Raw genomic sequence first — 23,096 nt, 5'->3', positions numbered from 1 at the left:
TTCTCCTTTGTTCCACAGGCATTCCCCTTTCTGTCTTTGACTACTTACTTAGCATACACAAGCTAAGGCCAGGTTATAGATACTACCTTTGGTTAGGCAGACATGCAGTTGGCTGAGTACCTATCAGCACACAGGCCTGCAACTAAGCAGAGTACTTAGCTGGAGTTTGGGTAGAGTATCCACCAAAAATGGTAGTGGGTTGAGAAGGAGCTTTAGTCTTTAAATAGTTCATTGCAGATGATCTGAATAGTTTCATGAAGGGGAATAGTAGTAAATAGTGACTTTACTTCAAAACTTGTCATGACAATGTTATTGACTTCTAATTTATTTCTTTAACGAAACCATAAGAATTTTTTAAGGTGAATTTATTTGATGGTAGAGGTTTCATTAACTAATTTATAATTGAAAGTATTAATGGTGCTGAGGATGGGCTTGATAGGACTCCAGGATTTGTGAGTTTCCAGAAAGCCATAAAGGATGCCCGGGGATGAGCCACTAGTGAACTATTTAAAGACCATGATACTTATAGTAAAATCCCTCTTATCCGGCATCAACGGGACCGCTGACATGCCGGATACTTGAATATTGCCGGATACTTGAATAGAAGTGAAGTTATGTCCACAATCACCACCCTACACTCACGCATCTTACCATAACAAAGATCAGCTGATCTTAATCAGCAGCTGATCTGATCAGCTACTTAAGTGTAAGCACAACACGCTTCCTCTTTTCTACAACTTTAGGCATGATGAAGGCGTCAGGCGATAAACAGTGCACACGCGGGACTGAGTCACTGAGTAAACACAGTGCAGTGGGCCGCGGGTGACACGAAGCAGTGCGCTCTGGTGGCGAGGGGATAAAGTATGCCTCGCGCGGGAATTTTAATCGATTTTATGAGTACACATTGAGTTTTTATTGATTTTAAGGCTCGGGGGAAAAAAATGTGCCGGATACTCGAATGCCGGATGAAAGGGATTTTACTGTATTTTAATTACACTAAAAAAACAATTTGTCAGCTTATTAGACTTAGCATTTAAATACTTCCCTTTTTTTGTTTAACAATAAATTATATGTTCAAGTTGATGGTGTGGCCATGGGTTCTTGTTTTGGCCCCACTCTTGCTAATGCTTTCTTATGTCACCATGAAACCAAGTGCCTGAATGATTACCCTCGTGAATACAAACTTCTGTTTTAAAGAAGATATATTAATGACACCTTCCTTTTATTTAAACAATCTCAACACATACCTAAATGCCTCAGTTACCTTAACTCAAAACACCCCAATACTGAATTCACATGCGACACAGAAAACAATGGCTCTATTGCATTTTTAGATGTATAGGTGACTTGTAATAATGATCAATTGCACACAGTAGTTTAATGCAAACCATTTTTCACTGGTTTGCGGATTATCTTTCTTTTATTCCTCAGTTATTTAAGATTAATGCTGTTAGAAATCTCTTATGTTGTTGCTACAGTCTATCTTCTAATTTGTTTACGTTTGATGAGATCAACTTTTTAAGAACATTTTTCCATAAAAATGGGTTCCTGCTGAGCATCATCAATAATACTATCTATAACTTTCAAGACAGTAAACTCAATAAGCCTTCCTTTGATGACACCCAGATGACACCTAAGAAATACATGAAATTACCTCACTATGGGCACCTTAGTTATGCTATTAGAAAAAGACAATGCCATATTTAAAACACAATACCCTGACACTAGATTCAATTTCATCTTCACTAATAACTTTAGTATTGCCTGTTCCTTTAAATTTAAAGACAGCATTCCTACTGGACTCATCTCCAACATCATTTATGAATGTAATTGTTTGAGTTGTAAGACTCGATATATTGGAGAAACCAAGAGGAATCTTATGCTTAGAACTAGTGAACATAAAGGTAATTTGACATGTTCACAGAAACAACTAGCTCATCCCCTTTCTCTGCAATAAGAACCCACTCACACAAACATGACCATCCTTTTTCAGAAAAAGGCTTCAGAATATTACATAAAGCAGATGCACACAGACATTAAAATACTGGAAGCTATTTACATTAAACACTTAAAACCTGAATTAAGTAACCAGTTATCATCATCCCAATTGTACCTTTCATAAACCTTTACTTAGAGCTTCAGCTTCTGAGCTAGTAGTCAAGCTAACTCTCACAACACCACCCTCTCGGTCCTCACCCTTCTACCAGCAAGTGTACACCAGGTTTGTTTTCCTTAGAGCTCACTTAGTTTTTTCTACTCATATCACTATTGCTCCTTGTATTATCTTCATTGCTTTTTATTAATTTTTTTTTTCAGTTAACAGTATGACCCACTGTTATACATATGTCAGTTTTTTGTTTTTTTTTGCTTTTTATTATGTCCCTTATGTGTTGTTTTTTGCTCTTATTTTTTAAATTATATCTTTTTTATATCATATTAAACATAATCATATATTTTAGCCTGAAGATGCCTTCTGTGAAGGTGAAATATTGCAAGTAATAAAGGGAAAAATAGAAAGAACTCTCAGCCACTCCAGGTGTGGGCATCCTCTTAATCTTTCACCATGCACATCTAACTGCATTATTCTTTTTACTAATTTTCTATCCTTCGATCTCTTCACATGCCCAAATCATCTTAACAAACCCTGATCTGCCTATCCAGCCAAATCTCTCAAAGCACCAGTTCTTGCCTCATTTCTTATTGTCCCTTCATGTTACTCTACACACATAATCCTCAAATACTTCATCTCTGTTACATTTACCCATTTCTTTTCCACTATTCCTATGTTCCATGTTTCAGCACTGTACAACACATTGGGCACCACTATTCTCTCATAAAACTCTTTCTTTACACTCATACCCACTGTCCTGTATTTAAAGATCTTTCTCAGTCCATATGAATAATAGTACCATCAAATTTGATGTGAGAATCATTGATGAAACTCAACCTTTCTCAGTGGTAACAACTAACTACATATGGATAGAAATTAAAAATATAACCATTCAAAGAGAAAAAACATGATAATCAAGCAGCCTGTGTTCATGACCGAACATGACTTGAAACGGTGCGAAGCCAGTGCTGGGCTGTTTCTGTATGTGGAAACTATATAAGCACCTTCAATGAATTTATTTCACTTGATCATCCTCTCATTGCACAACTTGGCAATCCTGGCTTTGAATGACCGAACATGACTTGAAACGGTGTGAAGCCAGTGCTGGAATGTTTCTGTGTTTGGAAATTATATAAGCACCTTCAATGAATTTATTTCACTTGATCATCCTCTCATTGCACAACTTGGCAATCCTGGCTTTGAATGTTCTGTTAGTCCTTTCAGCTAAGCCATTTGTCTGAGGATGATATGCTGAAGTTATGCTCCTCTTGATTCCATAGGTTCTACATAGGTCATCATTGACCTGCAACATACATTAAGAAAATGTTCAATAAATAATGTGAGGCCAGTGACTAGTTCTTAGCTTCTTAACATAGTGTTAAAAGCCTTGTACAGCTATGGAAGTGTCTTGACGTCTTAAAAAAAAAGAAAAAAAAAAGGCAACAGAAAAATAAGTCAATTCATGTTTATCAATCATTTTTCTCTTACCATCTCTTATTCAGTAAGTGAAACACATACAGGTTAACAGCACCACACTAACTCACCTTTGAACAAAACTTTCATCCTTGGTCTGACAGTATCCTGCCAGGTGCACCCCATCTGAAACCATTGTTAATAGTAACAAATAGAAGAGAACTCCAATTCCTATTTCATTCTTATCCTCTGTATTATCTGCTTAAGACAGTAAGTGTAATTTAATTTGAATCTTGCAATAGTGTGTCAAGTGACATATTCTTTGGATGCATTATTAGAACTTAAAGCATCATTTACTTGTGAATGAAGGACCTTATGCATGTAGCAACACTGCATGCACTCTATCCTTAAGTGCAAAAAACTTCACAAACTTTGTGAAGTAATCTACAAAGGTACAAACATACCTGTGCCCATCATCCCTTAAAGGCAGTAGACCTACATAATCAAAAGAAAAGGAAAATTAAAATTAAGTAGGCATAAATGAAGATCAATGAAACTGCCACACAAAACCCAAGCAAGCAAACATTTTCCAAATTGAAGCAAGCACAAGATTTTTGTGAACATCATATAAGATGGAAAAGAAAACTGAGCAACCTTAAAAAAAAAGCCTGTCACAGAAAACAGCATTGGCTTACAAGAGAGAGAGAGAGAGAGAGTCCCCATTGCCAAAGCAAAACAGCTGCCCTGATGCTGATTCCCACCACCGTATAGCTATATGCAAACAAGGATGGCTTGAATAAAGAGGAATTATTCCTCCAATGTCTGTCCTAAGATGTAAGTTTTTCCTTATCTCACTATTTGTTTCTGAGATTTTTAATCAGTCAGTGCCTTAGTGAAATGTCCTCCAGAGAGGACCCTTTCTTCCTTCCCTTTTTGGTCACCCTTCCCCTTCCCTATAATTGAGAGGGTTATGAAATTATGTACACATTTTCAATAATGGGTGAAATAAAAATTAAGGAATTGATCAGAATTATCCTTATCCACACCAGGTACATACTTAGCAAGCCATATCTGCATGCAAAATGAGGTTGCACTATAAACAGCATACTTAAATTTTCCCAGGAGGCCCAGTTAAAAGCAAAGTTCAGAAATGCAAAGGAACAAATAAGTTATAATAAAATACAAAATATCAAAATAAATCCTTACTAACCAAATCTACTACAACCAGCTTCTATGGTGCTTTAACCTTGATGAGTATCATAGCTGGGACCTGAATCTCCAGTGAACTGTACTTGGCACATGTTGCAACCTGAATATTTTATCAATTTAACTGGAACCCTTCAATATAGACATTATTGTTAAAATACTGGAACTATAAAAAGTATAAGTTATTATATGCTAGAAAATATAGAAGGTTGTCAACTTTAGATGGAACCAAAGAGGTCACTAACAGCTGGATTATGGTTAACATGTTAGAGTAAAGTATTGTGCTCATTTTGAGACATACTAGCCTTCGGATGTATTAAATGAAGGCACAGTTATATGTTATTTAAATAATGAAAGGAAAGATTTTCACATCTAACACCATGAAAAATTAACCACATCCTTGTGTTAACTCACTCCTGAAAGGGTAGCATAGGCCAGAATAAGCAAACAGGGTACTTGAAGCAATACATACATGATGTTTAGTGTCAATCTCATGACTATATTTACAATTATTTTGGTTTCAGTAGGTTAAGCCATGTCAGTTTGCCCTTTAGGCCACTCAGTCTTGTGGGGTAGCCGTGAGGGGCCTTGCCACCACATTGAGGAATTATTCATCTCACCTGGGCTTATTTCCTGAGTTAGGATATATGCTGGATTATCTTTAGTCGTTACATAGTTCACCTTTATAATGAGAATGAGTTGGTTGATTTCTCATACCCTATTGGCCATGTATGCAAGTAATGCCTCTTGACTTTGTAGCCAATATAGGATGATCTGGCTGTCACTCCATATATTAGTACTCTATGTTAATTGCACCTTCATAGGCTCCATGAATGAAAGTGGCTAGCCTAGCAGCCAGGACAACAGTTAATTTTAATTTAGGGATGATAAGTTTTTTTAGTTGGGGCAACCTTTGTTTTACTTATTATCAGATTTATTTGTCCATTGTTACAAAGGTAAGCACAAGCTCCATGTGCCTTACTGTTGGCATCACTAAATATATGCAAGTCTGCTCCCTGTTGTATTATGGTTGCCTTAAGGATTTCTGTTTTACTTGCTGTTTTGAATAGATGCCATTGATCACGAGGTTCATTAGGTAGGGTTTGGTCCCATGATGTTTTTAGTTTCCACAGGCCTTGTAAAAATGTTCTTAACTTGTCACAAGGAGTAGTAGGCATAATGGATCAAATCCTTGACACCATATGTAAGCATGATCTTTTTGTTATCTTATCTGGATCCTTAGAATCACTGATTTTGAAAGTGTGTCTGTACCTGGTTTCCAGATTAATCCTAAAACCTTAACTAGGTTCTGTTTTTTTTATATAACATTGTCAATTTCAAGTTGATCTTGTAGTTTGGGACTATTTGTTAGCCATTCTCTTTGCCTATCAATTTATATTTTAATTTGGCTAATGGGGACTGTAGAACAAAGGTCTTTGTGAGCACTGATTTAATAAGGCCCTTAATCTTGTAATCTTTCCTCTTTTTCCTCTGAGGGGTAACATTAAGGTTGGTAAGATAGTTCTTTCCTTGGGAGTTGTTAAAGTTAATGTTGTTGTCTCCCTTGGTTTGGCCTCTGTTTCTGTTGTATTTGTTGCCTTAGGTTTTTTTACACTAGGGTTGCCATATATGAACTATCAAAATTCCAGACACCTTCACTAACACCTGATTATGGTTCTGATATGATACTGGAAAACATGTAAATTAATTAAAAGAAACTCAACTTATTTACCTTTGCATATGGCTGATAATCTTGAATTCAGCTTCACTTCCTGGTTTAACAAAATAATGTGTCATCTTCATTGATGAACCCTCTTCTTGCACTGCTCTCTTATGTTTCTCAGAGCTCACATGTGACTGTAAGTCATTAATGCCTTTATGTGCCAGTGAGACAAATGTTCCTGGTTTACACACACCAAACACTCAGCTTCCCACTCATCCCTGCCCTTTTTGAAGCACAGGAGTTTGTTTTGCATCTCTGCAGTGAATTTACACTTTCATTTGGGCATCTTGACAAGAACAAGTAATAGTTGTAATGACAAGGTCACAAAGCTGCAAACAGTAATCCAAACTGACCCCTATCAGAGCTGGTGAAAGACTGGGGCGCAAGCGCGACGTCAAGTGAGGCGGTGTTGGGAAGGCTGCGAGCACCAACTTCATACAGGACCCATACACATCAGAGTCTTGACCAAAACCAAACCAAAGCAGCTGCCACTCGGTGAACTCTCTCTCTCTCTCCCATCGTTTCAACCCAAGGAAATTTAATAAATGTGATTTTTTAACAGTTAGTAATGATGGAAGGTGAAATTCCGGACATTTGAGGGATTTTCAAAAATCCCCCTGGATGCAGATTTCGTTATCTGATTTCCGGATATGTTCGGGAAAATCTGGACGTATGGCAACCCTATTTTACACAGAGGGCATGGTAGTATTTTTCTCACAGTACTTGCAGTTTTTAATGTTGGGGTTTATGCAGCCTTTTGTACAATGTCCAGGTTCTAGACATCCATTGCATAGTCTTAATTGCTGAGCTCTTTTTGTGTCATGATTTCCATATTCGGGACATTTAAGCCATGGATGATTTTATTTCTGGCACAGTTTACATTGAATTTTAGGCTTTTCTTCCCTATTTTATAGCTATCTAATGTACCTCCTCAACAATAGATAGATTATTTTTAAGAGTAAATATTTCATTCCTCAGACAGTCCAAAGTTTCCTCAATGTTCAACACATTTTCTTCCAGCACCTTTTTATGTTTTCCCTTATAGGGGCTGGAAGATCATTTATGGGGAATTTGGAACATATTTCTTCTCTACTAATATTGTGTGCAATTAGTGACTTATATATAGGCTTTCATATCTTGCTGTAAATTGTTTGATGCTAGTGATATCATGATTAGGTTTTTGCAGGCTAGCTAGTTTGGTCACCAGGGCATACTTGAGCCTCTTTCCTGCCATAATTGTCTTTTAAGTAGTTGGATGGCTGGTTCATAGTTTGAGGCTTCAAGTTTGAAACCTGATATCAGTTGTGCTGTCTCTCCCTCCAGCTGGCCCTTTTGGATAGATATTAAATCATTGTTTTGATGAATGGAGCACTCATATAGTACCCTGAACTTGACCCACTTGGTCAGATTGCCATTAAAGGAAGTTAAATTAAGTTTGAGCAGTTTGAATGGGTTTCCTTACTTTTCTGGTTTGGTTTTTTCCTGAGTGTCCTCTAGTTTGGTGAGGATTTCATTTATTTCATCATCATGTAATATATCCACCATTGTTTTCTGCTGAGTGGTTGGATCTAATAATTCATAGATTCTTTTCATTATTGGTCTGAATTTTGGCTAGGATGTTCATAATAGTTGTTTTCCCAGACTGCTTCATGTGTGTCAGTGGCATGAATGATTTTTTCAGGATCCTTGGTGAGAGTGGTGATGCCAGCCTTGAGCTCCTCTCTCATTTGTTTTGGTTTCTTAAGATCCTCCATTTTAAGTTTAAGGAGTGATATATAACAAGACAGGTTGTTACTAGGGGGTTAGATTACTGTGGTGTGAAGTGTTGAACTACCACAGCATTGTCAGCCATATCACCTTAAGTCATCCATGTGTGGTTGCCATTTTCTGTGATGCTTTAGCAACATGCAGACACGTATGGCAAGCACAAGTTAAATCACCAATGAGGATTCAGTTTGAATGACCAGTTTGACAACTTAGCACACACAGGCTAAGGCCAGGTTATAGAACCTTTGGTTAGGCGGACACACAGGTAGCTAAACAGAGTACTTTGCTGGAGTTTGGCTAGAATATCCACCAAGGTGGTAGTGGGTTGGGAAGGAGCGTTGATGCAAAGTGAGTGCTGGCTGGGATCTAACTGGAATGAGAGAGCAGGGTATGTATATCTGACCACTTCTTGAATATGACTGACTTGCAGAATGTGAAGAAAACTGAGAACAGTTTTGTTCCAGAAATCCAAATCCACTAGAACTGAACCCTCACTGGTTCATTGAGTCATTATAGGAGATTGTTATACTTCAATTGAAATTATTACCCATCATCATTAATTTCTCTGTTGAAACAATAGTTCTGACAGAGCAACATTTTCTGCCTCCTAGGATGCTGTAATGTTTTATCTACCATATTTGCTGGCGTATTAGATGCACCTCTACGTAAGATGTACCCCTATTTTACAGGATGTTTTGTGGGGAAAAATTTTCATGTTAAATTTAATGGAAAAAAAAAAGTCTAAAAGAGCAGTATGAGTGGAATCCCCCCCCTCCCCCATACATGTGAAGCAAACTCCATACATGGACATATAAGGCCCCTATATAGAGTTAGCAGCTTGGGGAAGGAAAGGTGGCAGAGATGACAGAACACCTAACTTAATAGAAGCTGTTTTAGCAAGAGATGAGATGTGGAGTTTCAAGTTTAGACTACAAGTAAAAAAACAGAAGAAGTAGAAGAGTGGTACAGTTGAGTGTCACTGAAGAAGGGATAGTTGTCTGGAAGGTTGTGTTGAGATGATAGATGGAGGAACTGAGTTTTTGAGGCATTGAATAATACTAAGTTTTCTCTGCCCCAGTCAGAAATGTTAGAGAGATCAGAAGTTAGGTGTTATGTGGCTTCCTTGCCTGAACTATTTAGAAGAACAGTGACCATTGACCACAGCAGTCATAGAATGGTCAGAAAGGAAACTTGAGATGAAGTTACAGAGAGAAGGATAAAAGCTGTAAAAGGGTAGTTTGGAAATCAAAGCTTTGTGCCAGACTCTATTGGAAGCTTTTGATATGTCTGAGACAGCAGCATCAAAAGTTTCACCAAAATCTCTAAAAGAGTGTGTTTTGCCCTCACATCTGATGTGATGCATTGCACTGTGCACACCATGTGTGTGTGCCCTCCCCCTTCCCTCCTTTCATCCATCCCACCTGCCCACCCATCCACCCCCATTCTCTCTCTCTCTCTCTCTCTCTCTCTCTCTCTCTCTCTCTCTCTCTCTTTATGTGTTATGTGTGTGTGTGTGTGTGTGTGTGTGTGTGTGTGTGTGTGTGTGTGTGTGTGTGTGTGTGTGTGTGTGTGTGTGTGAGAGAGAGAGAGAGAGAGAGAGAGAGAGAGAGAGAGAGAGAGAGAGAGAGAGAGAGAGAGAGAGAGAGAGAGAGAGAGAGAGAGAGAGAGAGAGAGAGAGAGAGAGAGAGAGAGAGAGAGAGAGAGAGAGAGAGAGTAGTTGCCAGTTGTGTCGCCTCACAGGGTCCTGTGAGGCTGGTGGTGAGAGATTAAGGAAATTGAATCAAATATAGTAGTTGGTTGCAGAAGTGAAGTTGTGTGAGAGGAACTAGCTGTGGAGAGCTTAGCTGTAGAGCAGTAGTGAGGGTTGTGTTTACATGGTAAAGTTGGTGACATGGTGCGTAGGGTAGATAAGACATGGAGGGATTCTGCTGACTCTGTAGAGGAATGGGTCATCTGGGGTCACATATCTGGTCCATCAGCCTCAGAAGGGAGTAGATTGTGCCCAGTCATCAGAGAGAGAGAGGTGTTGTGACTTTTTCCATAAACCATAGATCCTCAAATGCTGACTCTCATAGTCGTAAGTGTTGAGTTGTGGTTAATTAGCTAAGTAACTGCTACATGTTAAAATACACTAAGAATTATTATACATGTATTGCATTTAGTTTCTTTTATGCTGAATGCTTGTTAAGGCATAAACCATTATGTATTTTGGTTATTATATTGCACTTTATTATGATGGAATGTTATCTCTTTATGATGCTTCTGTGCCTTAATTGCATGTGAATGTTTTATTGTGTTTCAATATTCCTCATGCTGATGTCAAATTGTCACTACAGGTTAACTGCATTAAAGCAAGTAAATGACTGGGTCGTTTGTCATCTTGATCCCTTATAGATGTAATGGTGTCTACAAAGAGAAAGAGAGAGAAAATTTCTCAATACTTCCTCTCTCTCTCTAATTCTTCACTCACTTCTCACTTGCTGCTTATATGTATTCTTTCTACTTTCTCCTTATCCTCCCATCACCCTCCTTCACCCTTCCTCAACTTCCTTAACTCATGTACTCTCCTTCCCTGGATTATGTCCTTTCCTCTTTTGTCTTGTCTCAAATCTCCCACCCTATGACCTCCCCTTCTCCTTATATGTCAGAGATAAGGGACAAGGGAGAGGAAAGGGGGAGGAGAGAGAGAGAGAGAGAGAGAGAGAGAGAGAGAGAGAGAGAGAGAGAGAGAGAGAGAGAGAGAGAGAGAGAGAGAGAGAGAGAGAGAGAGAGAGAGAGAGAGAGAGAGAGAGAGAGAGAGAGAGAGAGAGAGAGAGAGAGAGAGAGAGAGAGAGAGAGAATTTTATTAGTAGTAATATTATACTTTACAATGTTTTTGCTTAGTGTACTACTGTTTCAATTCCACAGCTATAAACCCAGTTATACAGGCCTAGGTAGCTGTATTATGGCTGTATTAGACGCAGGGTAATTATTAGATACTTTTTTCATGAAAAAAAAGCATGTCTAATGTGCTGGCAAATGTGGTAATGGCCACCCATGACATGCTTTGATCAGTATGAGAGTTAAAAGTTTTAAGATACTGGAGGAAGAAGACGAGGAGGAGGTTTGCTTTAGCAGTACAGAGGGTGTTTGAGTTACAATTACAAGCAAGATACGTTTCAGTATCAATGTTCTGCAAACAATGTAATGCTTGCTTGCTTGATAACAGAGAGAGAGAGAGAGAGAGAGAGAGAGAGAGAGAGAGAGAGAGAGAGAGAGAGAAAACACCTTGTCTTATGGGTGATGTGATAATACTGAGTGGTGACAGGCTTGAGGCTTCTGCCAAACGCAAGAATTGAACATGCCAGGCATACGACCCGGGTTAAAATAAGACGCCTCTCTCTCTCTCTCTCTCTCTCTCTCTCTCTCTCTCTCTCTCTCTCTCCTTTTTGGGTTATACATACCTTTATTTATGTTATTAATTAAGATGGCTGTTGGAAAGCATAGGACAAATTTGTTTGCCTATTGGTGGACTTTAGAGTGGGTATAGCCAAAGTCCAGTAGGTGTAGCCATGAGTTATGAGACATTCTCTCTCTCTCTCTCTCTCTCTCTCTCTCTCTCTCTCTCTCTCTCTCTCTCTCATGCACATTTTTTCCTTTCTCCCTCTCTTTTTGGAGTATACTTGCCTTTATTTATATAATTTATTAATATGGCTGGCTGAAAGAATAAAACAGGTATGTTTGCCTATTCGGGGACTTAATGTAATGGAACAGGCTTTCTGTGCCATGCAGTGCAACACTCCCATCCCTATGCCTCTCAGAAGCTGACTGGTGGAGATCCCTATGCTGTGGAATCTCAAGCCAGACTCACTGCGGTGCAATATGATAAGTTTCTAAATTAAATTTATATTTTAAACTAGCATCTCAAAATAAACTGCTACAGGGTCTGTGTCCTTGGGTGGTGGGCACCTTTGCTATGCTGCTGTGCTGTGTGGGTAGTGGCAAAGTGGTATACTAGGTAAATATGGTGCACAGTGTCAAATTTGAACTTTTGGTTAGCAAAGGGAACAATATCGAGAGCTCAATTTCACTTTATGAATAGACTTCGCATCTCTGAATATTTGTAACTCATTACCTCGTAACTCAGACTGTATATGTCAATACAATCCTAAAAGGATTAAGTACTGCAATTCTCATTCAGAAACATTTTGTTAGCAGGAACGACAAACTCTCGCAGTCCTGTAGAGGAAGTTTCTTTGTGGCAGTGTACGTCATGTAATGAGTATCATTAAAGATTTGTTCAGTTTTGACCAGTTGTTTGATTTCATTATTGGAAGGAAGAATTTGAAGAGTTGGAAACTTGAGAATCATGCATTTTTGTTTGTGATTAAAGAGCTAGTGAGAAGTGAAAATGTTTTTCAGGTTTTTTTTTTCTTATGTGGGAAGGACTGATATTTACAGAGAGTGAAAATCATGACATGTTCATCAAGTTCAAGGCAATGAAATTAGAGTAACTGCACTTTCTGACCAAGACAGAATGCATTGTTCCTCTTTCAGTCTTGGCATGACATTGTTTGCTGTCAATAGTGAATGGATCCATTTTTCTTATGATTCGTTGCATTTTTTGAAGAGCCTCAGTAACATTATTTTGAAGGAGAAAAAGTAAATGCAGCAAGCATTTACACACATTCCATTGTAGACCTACTCCCACAAGAAGCTGTCCTTAATGCAGTATATGTATATCAGGTGCATAAATCCTTTTAATTGCTGAAATGTTTCAGTTACTCTTCATTTTAAAGATGTTTATTGCTAAATCTTGTCTTGTAAAATTTGCAGGGAATGTAAGAACAGCATGAAAAATGTGTGGTTCACCTCATGTGCACATCACTACAGAGGACTGGTTGATACTTTAACTAGACAGCACTTCAGATGCTCTGGCTTGACTGATCTTTGTTCAGTTCCCACATCTTAGTTATGAGTTGGATGAATGACACCTCTTTGACACTGTTGAGGTTGAAGAGAAAGTTGATGTTCCGGTTGGACGAGGTTTATTCGCACCTTGAGCATATGTAACAAATACCAAATATAAATATACAAATCTTGAAACCTATGCAAATAATGCAGTGAGTGAATAATATGGGTGATGACTGTAATGAAATACAAAACAAAAAAATCTAGAATATAAAGGTAAAACTTGAATGGGATGAGTGGACAATTAACTATCAAGGAAAAAGCATATTAATGAGATTTTGTGAGTTTGTTTTTAGTCACTGCCAAACTGTTCTGTTCTCTTCGAGGATGCTGTACTGAAGGGATGACTTAAAACAGCATTACAAATACTCCCCCAACAAGAGAGTCCCTGCCTGGTCAGAGGTCAAGACGGTCAGGCTGTTGGATGAGCCGTCCAGTGCGGGACGAGGTGGGGCAAGGTCCATCTTTAGGGGATGGTGCAGGAGGACATGCACTCAGGTGGTGTGAGGTAGAAGTTGGGTTGTCAACAAGTGGCAATATAGGCGTGGAATCCTCTTCCTCAAGGTAGGCAGGTTTTAAGTGGTTGATTGACACCCAGTCACTGCCTCTGGCTATACTGATGCAAAATGCCTACGGAGTTACATTCTAGGGTGGCGTAGGGTCCCCAGTAAGGGCAAGTGAGGGGTGGTTTGTAAGCGTTGTACCTTACGAAGACGTACTTAGAGGAGTTTAGTGATTTGGGGAAGTATCATGGAGGCGATGTCTTGTGTGTTTGAACACATGACTGGTACTTCCCCACGGTGTGCCGTAGTCTGGCGAGATTGTTGTCATCAACGGCTGTATTGGATGATGGACAGAATTCTCCTGGAACAACAAGAGCTTCTCCAAAAACCATCTCGGCTGGGGAAACATGCAGTCCCTCCTTCAGTGATGACCGCATCCCAAGGAGGACCCAGGGTAGTTGGGCCTTCCAATCTGGTCAGGTACAGTGTGCCATCAGCACAGCTTTTAGGGTGCGGTAGGTCCGCTCCACCATGCTGTTGGTTGCTGGATTGTAGGCCGTGGTGCAATGGATGTTTGTCCCCATCAACTCTCCCAGGGACGTCCACAGCTGAGAGATGAAGGCATGGCCCCAGTCAGAAGTAATGTCGTCTGGAACACCAAAGCAGCTGATCCATCCATGTAAGAGGGCCTCAGCGCAATCTCGTGCGGTAGCATTTGTCATGGGTATTGCTTTTGGCCAGTGTGTGGAACACTCTGTAGTGGTGAAGAGGTACTGTGAGGCATCTGATGGTGGAAGTGGGCCACCCATGTTGATGTGAATGTCCAAAATGACACTTGGGCTGGTGGAAGTCTCCTATCCCCAACTCAGTGTGGTAGCCAACTTTACTTGTCTGGCAGGTAATGCAGCATTGGGCCCATTGCCTTATGTCCTTATTCATTCCGTGCCAAATGAATTTTTCCTTTATGAGATGGGCAGTTGAGTATCCAGATAGGTGTGGCAAACCATGGACAACATTGAAGATTTTGCTGTGTTGGGGCTCCGGGATGAGAAGTCGCGGACAACCGGTGCTAACATCACAGAGGATGGTATGGCCCCTGTCTCCGAAGGCAACATCCTCCCATCGCAGACTCGTTATGTCAGTGCGGTAGGCTGCAGTCTCAGGGTCATTCTCTTGAGCAGTTGCTATCTCTTCATAGTTGATTCCGAGGTAGACTGAGTTTATTTCCACTCTTGAGAGGGCATTGGCCACCAGATTCATCTTTCCTGGGGTGTATTCAATGGTGCAATTGAACTCAGCAATGCTGGAGAGGTGCTGGCCATTGTTGGTCTGACCAAGCATCACCCTGTTTGGAGAAAGCATGAACCAGTATGCGATGGTCCGTACGAATGGTGAATGGGATTCCTTCTAGGAGGTGTTTGAAGTGGTGAACAGCGAGGTAGACAGCCAGTAGTTCATGGTCGAATGTGCTATATCTTGTTTCTGCTTGCCGGAGTTCCCAGCTGAAGAATCCCAGTGGTTGTGTCGTACCCTTGATGGTCTGCTCGATGACTGCTCCAACAGCAACAGAACTCGCATCTGTGGTCAGTGTAAGAGGAGTGCTGGGGCACAGGAAGGAAAGAGTTGTAGCTGAGGTGAGGGCGGCCTTTGTGTCCTTGAAGGCTCATTCCTGTTTTGGTCCCCATTCCAGCTCTTTTGGTTTGCCAACGAGAGAACTGTAGAGCAGTTCCATGATCTGGGCAATGTTCGGCAGGAAGCAATGGTAGTAGTTTACTATACCGATGAATTCTTGGAGTCCTTTGATGGTGGTGGGACAAGGAAATTTTGAAACAGCATGCACCTTACCCAAAAGGGGGGAGACACTGGTGGATGATATCTGGTGTCCAAGGAATTCCACTGATGTAGCGCCAAACTGGCATTTGTTCTGATGCACAAACAGGCCGTTGTCCTGTAGTTGCTGCAGAACAGTTCGGAGATGTTGGAGATGTTCCTCTGAGTTCTTGGAGAAGATCAGTATGTTGTCCACATAGCAGGTGCAGAAGGGAAGGTCTCTGAGGATGCCATCTATTAGGTGCTGAAAGGTTGCCCCTGAATTTCGAAGACCAAAAGTGGAGTAATTGAATGTGCAAGTCCCAAAGGGTGTGATGACTGCTGTCTTGGGTATGTCTTTGAGGTAAACTGGAACTTGAAAATACCCCTTTCAGGAGATCAAGCTTGGAGAAAATCTTGGCCCCATGTCGATTGGAGATAAGGTCTGCCATGTTGGGAATTGCCAGTGATCTCGTTCTGTAAAAAGATTAAGTTGCCTGTAGTGTCGCTACAGGGCTGCCAGGTGCCATCAGCTGTCTTGACGAGGTGAAGAGGAGATGCCCATGGACTTGAGGCTTTCTGACATATGCCCATTTGTTCCATGTTGGCTTAAGCTTGTTTTTCTGCTTGAAGTTTTTCAGGGGATAGCTGTCTAAACTTGGAATGAACTGGGGGGGTCCGTTGTTTTGATGTAGTGGAAAATTCCATGTTTTGATGAGTGACCATGCTGCTGATGGAGTTCTAGGCGGAATACTTCAGGGAATTCTTGTCTGAGCATGTCGTAAAGGATATCTATTCTCAATGAACAGATTTCTGTGTGTCGGCAGTGGGAGCCAAGAGGAGCTGAGCGGAATGTTGCTACATCCAGCAATTTATGGTTGGCAACATCAATGAGCAATCCATAATGACTCAGGAAATCCACTCCTAGGAGAGGCGTCTTGACATCAGCGATGACGAAATCCCAAGAAAAGCTGCGTTCGGCTGCTTGGATAGGGATGGTGCGGGTGCTGTAGGTGGGAATTGTACTTCCATTGGCTGCGATGAGCTTGATGTCTAATCAGTGTGTCAAAGGGCAGTTTCTGTCCTCTGCTGTGACTGGAAACAGGAAACAAAAAGTGCCTGTGTCCACCAGAAACTTACGGCCAGATAAGATGTCTGTGATGAAGAAACCAGAGGCTGGTAAAGCAAGCGCATTGATATTCCCAGGCTTGGGGTCCGAAGAGGCCACTGCTGTGGTCAGTGGTGGCCTCATTAACAGTTTTTTGGCCACTGGCAACCTGGGGTGCATTTGCAAGCTCCAGCTCCGAATTTGTGATGGTAGTAGCACAGTCCATGCTGTCCATGTTGGCTGGAAACTCCTGGTTTGCAGTTGCACGTCTGGTTGTCGGGCAGCCACTTGCAAACAGGTGGCCTGGCAGCATTGGTGTTGGGCAGGTTGTCAACTAAGGCAGGGCAGATAGTGTTGGGGGCACAGGACGCTTTTGCGGTATTGATAAGATTGTCCACCTTATTTATGAGCTCTTCCACGGGGCAGTCATCAGCTTCGTGTAGGGCAGCTCTCACAGATGAGGGAAGACGTTGCAGCCACAGCTCCCACAGCAAGTCTACCCGCTGTGGTTTGCCAGTAGTAGAGTCATGTTCAAGTAGTGTAGCTAGAGCTTGCATCTCATTCCATGCTGCATGTGCTGTGGTGTCTCCCAGAGGTGTTAGACGAAGATTTAGAAGACGTCGGAGCCAGGCGCTGACGGAGATCGTGAACTCTTTGAAGGAGATACTGCTTGAGGTCGTCGATGACATCTTTGTCCTGGTTGTCCAGCCATGCTGTGATGCGAGGAAAAATTGTCTCAGGGATGGCTTCCAGTACATAGTCGGCCTTGGTTTGAGGGCTTGTAACTTTCCTCAGTCGGAACTGAACTTCTGCTCGCCGAAACCATGATGCAGCCTCACTGGCGCAGAAGGGTGACAGCTTCACTGTGACGGTGGAAACGGTTGGTTTTGCATTGCTGGGCTTGGTATCTTCTTCCATTGCTGAAGAGTAGTTTCTTGTCCAGGGGTCACCAGTTGTTGAGGTTGAAGAGAAAGTTGAGTGTTCTGGTTGGATGAGGTTGATTCACACCTTGAGCATACATAACAAATACCATACTAGATATAAATAAACAAATCTTGAAACCCTATGCAAATAATGCAGTGAGTTGATAAAACGGGTAATGACTGTAATGAAATACAAAACAAAAAAATCTAGAATTTAAAGGTAAAACTTGAATGTGATGAGTGGACAATTAACTATCAAAGAAAAGCATATTAATAAGATTTTGAGAGTTTGTTTTTAGTCACTGCCAAACTGCTGTTCTTTTCAAGGATGCTGCACTGAAGGGATGAGTTAAAACAACGTTACAACATAAGGTCAAATTAAAACTCAGATTAGCTCTTGACTTCAGTTCCTGACTAAATTTGAAGATATAGTGACATATAACATCAGACTGTTAAGATAATAATCTTTTCTATATAACTAATTGTACATACAGAAGAATTTTTGAACCTGATGAATGTCAAACAGTATTGATACCTTGTTAGATGTTAGACAGAAGCAGTGAAGCAAAAGACTAGATGTGGAATTTAGGTGGCCTCTCCATTCCCACTGAAAATACATTGAAGCATTCTAAGGGATGGAAACAGTACTGTGTGGTACTTTGGAGAAATCTAAGGGAAAAGATGTATTTTCCTTGGCAATCGTAAATTTGTGTTGCCTTTGCATGTGTCCCAGCAACTGATCAAAGGCATCAGTTCCATCAAACTTGGAATATTTTTATCCCTGAGTATTAAATGGGAAGAAGAAATGAATATGAGAAATTGTAAATTTGTTACTTTGGAATAGTAAATTTTCATACACAGATGTACCCACAAAACTTTTTTTTTCCATTATATTCTTGCAAAATGTTCTGTTCTTGCCCTTCTCTAATTGCATGTCCCAAGAATTGAGTAAGAAGAATGAATTAATTTCCCATTAAGTCTATCCATTCTCTGCTAATTAGGGAAATGGTCTAAAGGTGGCAGTACTATAGTGGGATCAGAGCTTTAGTTAAGGCTTTGTGTTCCTTGAGAATTAAGCTTCCTTGGGGGGTGACAGCTGTACTATAAATCAACCTTACCATCTTCCCCTTCCCTTTGATGGGGATCCCCAGCCACTGGGTACCACAAATGAACCCACTCCCTTTTCTTCCTTGGGGATGCTTGTGAGCTAAGTTGATAACCCTGGCAGACATATACATATGGAAAACTTCATAATTAAAGCATTTTATATATACTGAAGTTACAATAGTGTAATGTATAATAATACATGTAATGATAGATTGAATAACAAATACATTAGCATAATCATAAACACAATGTAAATAATGCAGCTGGCTGCCTGGTGCTGTATTTGAACTTTGTTAATCCCATGTGTGTCACCACACCACTCTCTCCCAACTATCCAGTAAAGCCACAGGCTGCTGTCACACCACCACTTTTGTGACCAGATTTTTTCAACTGATTATGCCTTTCTTAATATGAGTCAATTGGATAAATGTTCAAATTGGTGTGGTGATAAGGAACTACTGGTGGAGCTCACAACAGAACAATAAGATGATAAACAAGAGGATATTCCAGCTGAAAAAGCAAGCATGAACAAGGATAACTGCAAAAATCAGCACAATGGCCTATGAAACAGGGAAATGTAGACAACCAGCAGTTGAGCCAACTGATGTTTCCATGGGCTTATAACCATAATAAACAAAGTCTTTCATAAACTATAAGAACATTTGAGTTAAATTTGCTCTTTCATAACTTATCAGATATATATTCCAACAAATCATAAATCATTTGCTACTATAATATCTAAGTAAAACACTGGATTAGTCCATAAAATATATGAAGGAGGTCCATATTGGGACCCTTTCCCAAATGGCAACAATGTCGCCTCCTGCTGCTGTCCACCCCCACCATGCACCCATCATGTTGATAGTACCCCAAAGCAGACGACACAGTCACATCACCAATGGGTTGATTTACGGTATGGCTGAGCCCTCCCACTCTTAGTATGTGACTGCTCCCTAAGAATGAAGGAATTATACAAGGATTACCAAAAGTCAACAGGACTTCAAAGTAAGGAAAATCTTTTAAGTTACATTTTAGTAATTATGATAGGTATATACATTTTATCTCTTAAAAAGTCCTCTTTAATATGGTGCATTACCTGCTTTTTACATCCCTTGGAGATGTGTATGTGACTGTGCTGCTTCAAGTGAACAGCCTGCATGTGTTAATATTACTGCTTGGCTAGTCTTTGCCTCATATTTTCAGTGAATTTCATTAACAAATAAATGTTCACTATGAGGATTGATAGCCAGACTTTGAAATATTTTCTGTACCTGTTGCAATAAGTTGAAATATTTTCTGTACCTGTTGCAATAAGCATAATTCTCTAGTAGTTGTTGCAGTAAGAAATTTTTTTGTACTTATTGCAGTAAGCAGAAATTTAGTTAACTAAAAAAAAAATGTGTTTCCTAATGTGAGCCTCTGGAACCCTTCCACAAAGAAGTTCTAGATGCAAATAACTGGATAGATGAACAGGAAATACAGAAACCCTGTTACATTAGTGAATCTGATCTAAAAAAAAACTACACTGAAGGAAGGGGTTTTGTCAGATAAGTCAATATATTCACAAATATAAAGCAGAAACCAGATTCAGGCCATGACAGATGTATGGATTAAAGAATCTTTAACAAACATGGCAGTTATGATCATCATCAACTCCTTCCCCTCTTGTACTGTCAAAACATAAGGTGAACCAAGAAAAGCTTACTGTGGAGTGACTAATTTTCTTAAGATTCAGCCTCATGCACTCTTCTGGGAGCTTTTGAGAAATACATACTGCATACCTGAGCCTCTAGGCTGCTTAATTAAAAAAAAACATTTCTCTCTAGCTTTAAGACTGAAAACATATAAATAAAATTTTTAGGTCAATTTTGAATATAATAAAAATAGCTATTCAGTCCTGAATAATTGTTACTAGGTGCTAAATGTACAATTAAACAAAATAATTATATGTTCATACATTTCATATTTCTCATTTACATTTAAAAGTATATTTAAAACTTTAATCTTGATTTAAATTAATTTCTTACATGACAATATTCTTCCTAAAACATCTTTTTGTACAATTCACCCATACACACTGACCATGTCATGTACCCTTCATGTATTCCATTATTTCCAGGTACTTACCCTTCAAAACAATTTATGCACTTTGGGATGCAGTAAGGAACCAGATTGACTATCACCACTTTTGATGACCACTAGTGGTTTCTTGAACTTCTGTGGAAGAGACAAGGTGTTAGATACTGATACTGATGTGCAGGGAAATAGAAAATAATAATAATAAAAATAAATGAGTTAATAAATAAATAAAAATTGCTGAAAACAAGCTAATGAATGGGGAACATATCCTGTGTGATGTGTTGCTTAACCCACTGACTACTTCCATCACTGAGGGCTACATCAATGATCTTGACTTGGATTACTTAAAAGAAACTTATTTATGCTACTAATTGTCATGGAAACAAAGAATGTTTGTAAAACCAATAAACAGAGCCTGGAGAATATATGTTTGCTATCCCTGTTGTGCTGTAACATTTGTAGACTGACTGTTGGTGAGGGTAGGTGCACACCACAGCACTTTTTGGATACTGGAGGATCTCAAGTAAGGCACAAAAAAGCCTACTTTCATAAGGAAAAATAAGGATTAAACCTGTTACTAAATTCCATTCATTCACTGGAAGGAGGAAGCTGGAATGAGCAAGCTGAGTGGACTAAGGTGAATGTGTAAGCTGAGTGTTGGTTGGCCATTGTCATTTATTCCCCATTCAGGTATTTCTTTGTTTTTACTGCATTTTACATTATGTTGCAATTCATATGGTCCATCATATTTCATGTATACTAAAAGATGATAAGCGCAATATTCCAGCCTATAAAGAATAAAGAATTAATGAACAAAATCTCTCAAAGAATGCATCATCAATGTTGCCAAGTATGTGAGTAGTACACACAACAGTTTTCAATACATTCAAATAAAAATCTTGCACTATTGCAGTATTTTTATTATAATTCATTAATACTAAAAGACAATAATAATCAAAACACTCAAACTTACCATGTGAAATAAAGGAATAAAGAGCAAAACATATTTGTGAATGTTGTGGAAATTTCCACTATTGTGCATAATACCAATGCCTTATTGGTTTATGGTGTGATTTGTATATAAATTGTAAAGTTAAATTAGGGGATAATTAAGGTTAATTTAGTAAAAACTAAGTATTAGTTGCTTTTATAAATAAATTGGGAATTAGAGATATGGAGATGATTATAGGTAGCTATTGTTTTTGATATAGGAAGGAGCCCACGAGGAGTGGAACTGCCTGACTCGCAGCTGCCTTTCAAGTCATATCTACTCCACTTTGAATATTCACTAAGTTGCTAAGAACTTAGAACCCCGGAAACCTGCACAGCTACAAATAATCTGTCTTTGCTATGAAAACACAGTTAGCCACTGGCCTGGAATGCACAGTGACATCAACTCACCACCGACCACAGCCAGCCCAAACCACAGGTAAGTTATTGGTTATTTATGATTATATTTAGTTGTGTTTTCTGTGTTTGTGTGTTAGCTGGGAGACCATAGAGTGAGTGTAAAGGTCTAAAAAGTTCCCACAAATATAATTTACCACCAATGTTAGTATCAAGTATGTGACATGTAGCACTGTCACAACACAGCTGCCACAGGCAGTGCACCCTGCAAATAGTGCAGCTAACTACAAAGCAAGAAACCAAGTTCAAATCTTGGTCATGGCTTGGATTTTTCTGGGATGTCTGCCTGTTACTTGTTGGTTCACTCAGCTTTGAAATGGGCACCAGCCACCTGTGACTGGGAATGTGACGGCAATGGAGAAAAGGAAATGGCAGCCCTACTCCATATGCCATGGCCCAGGAAGGGTGGCGCTGCCTGCCCCATGCCAATGCTCACCAAAGTGTGGCCCACCTTCACTCTTTTACACCTATGGTGAATTAGCATATATGGGCTAATACCAGGTTACAGAATAAGATTTACCTTGATCTAGGCAGACATGGGATGAGGCTAAGTACCTATCAGTGCACAGGCACAGGACTAGACAGGGTACTTAGCTGGAGTTGGGAAGGGATGTCTGCCTGTAGTAGTAAGGTTAATAGGAGGAATGATGAACTGCAATGAACACTGGCTGGAGTCTAACTGCTTGAATGGGAGGAGTATAACTCTGATCGCTCCTCAAGTGTAACTGACTGGCATATGAAGCAAACTGAGAACAGTTTTGTTCCAGAAGCCCGGATCGACAAGAACTGTATCCTTGTTAGTCTATCCACTTGTTACAGTGGATAATTGAAATTATTACCCGTCAACATGAAACCCTATTGTGACAATAGTTTCGACACCACTAATAAATGTAAACTTTGGGAAGGCAGTGTGTGCTGCCTGTGGCAGTTGTGTGGTGTCACGTACATGACACAAACATTGATTAGATTACATTCATTGAGAGATTTTGCT

The 23,096-nt window shown here is 39.8% G+C and overlaps 1 protein-coding gene across 10 annotated transcripts in view; it reads right to left on the bottom strand.

Annotated features, from left to right (window-relative positions):
- Positions 1-13,229: 13,229 nt before the first annotated feature.
- The window catches only part of LOC135098036 (mitochondrial ribonuclease P protein 1 homolog), a 49,371-nt gene continuing 39,504 nt past the window's right edge, over positions 13,230-23,096 (bottom strand). For 5 of the 10 annotated variants that reach the window (XM_064000218.1, XM_064000217.1, XM_064000213.1 and 2 more), the window contains 3 exons: positions 20,747-20,836; positions 18,048-18,119; positions 13,230-17,572 (listed from right to left, as the gene is read on the bottom strand). In XM_064000218.1, the coding sequence (XP_063856288.1) occupies positions 16,733-17,347 (615 nt within the window). In that variant the 5' untranslated portion in view covers positions 17,348-17,572; positions 18,048-18,119; positions 20,747-20,836 and the 3' untranslated portion in view covers positions 13,230-16,732. Of the gene's footprint in view, positions 17,598-18,047; positions 18,120-18,755; positions 19,573-19,715; positions 20,837-23,096 lie in introns of those variants that run through there. The other 5 variants (XM_064000215.1, XM_064000216.1, XR_010266480.1 and 2 more) reach the window with 5 other exon arrangements.

This window comes from Scylla paramamosain, unplaced genomic scaffold (genome assembly GCF_035594125.1).
Source record: "Scylla paramamosain isolate STU-SP2022 unplaced genomic scaffold, ASM3559412v1 Contig41, whole genome shotgun sequence".
In the NCBI taxonomy this organism is placed as follows: domain Eukaryota; kingdom Metazoa; phylum Arthropoda; class Malacostraca; order Decapoda; family Portunidae; genus Scylla; species Scylla paramamosain.
Note: the sequence above shows the minus strand (reverse complement) of the source record. Positions and strands in the feature narration are given on the sequence as shown.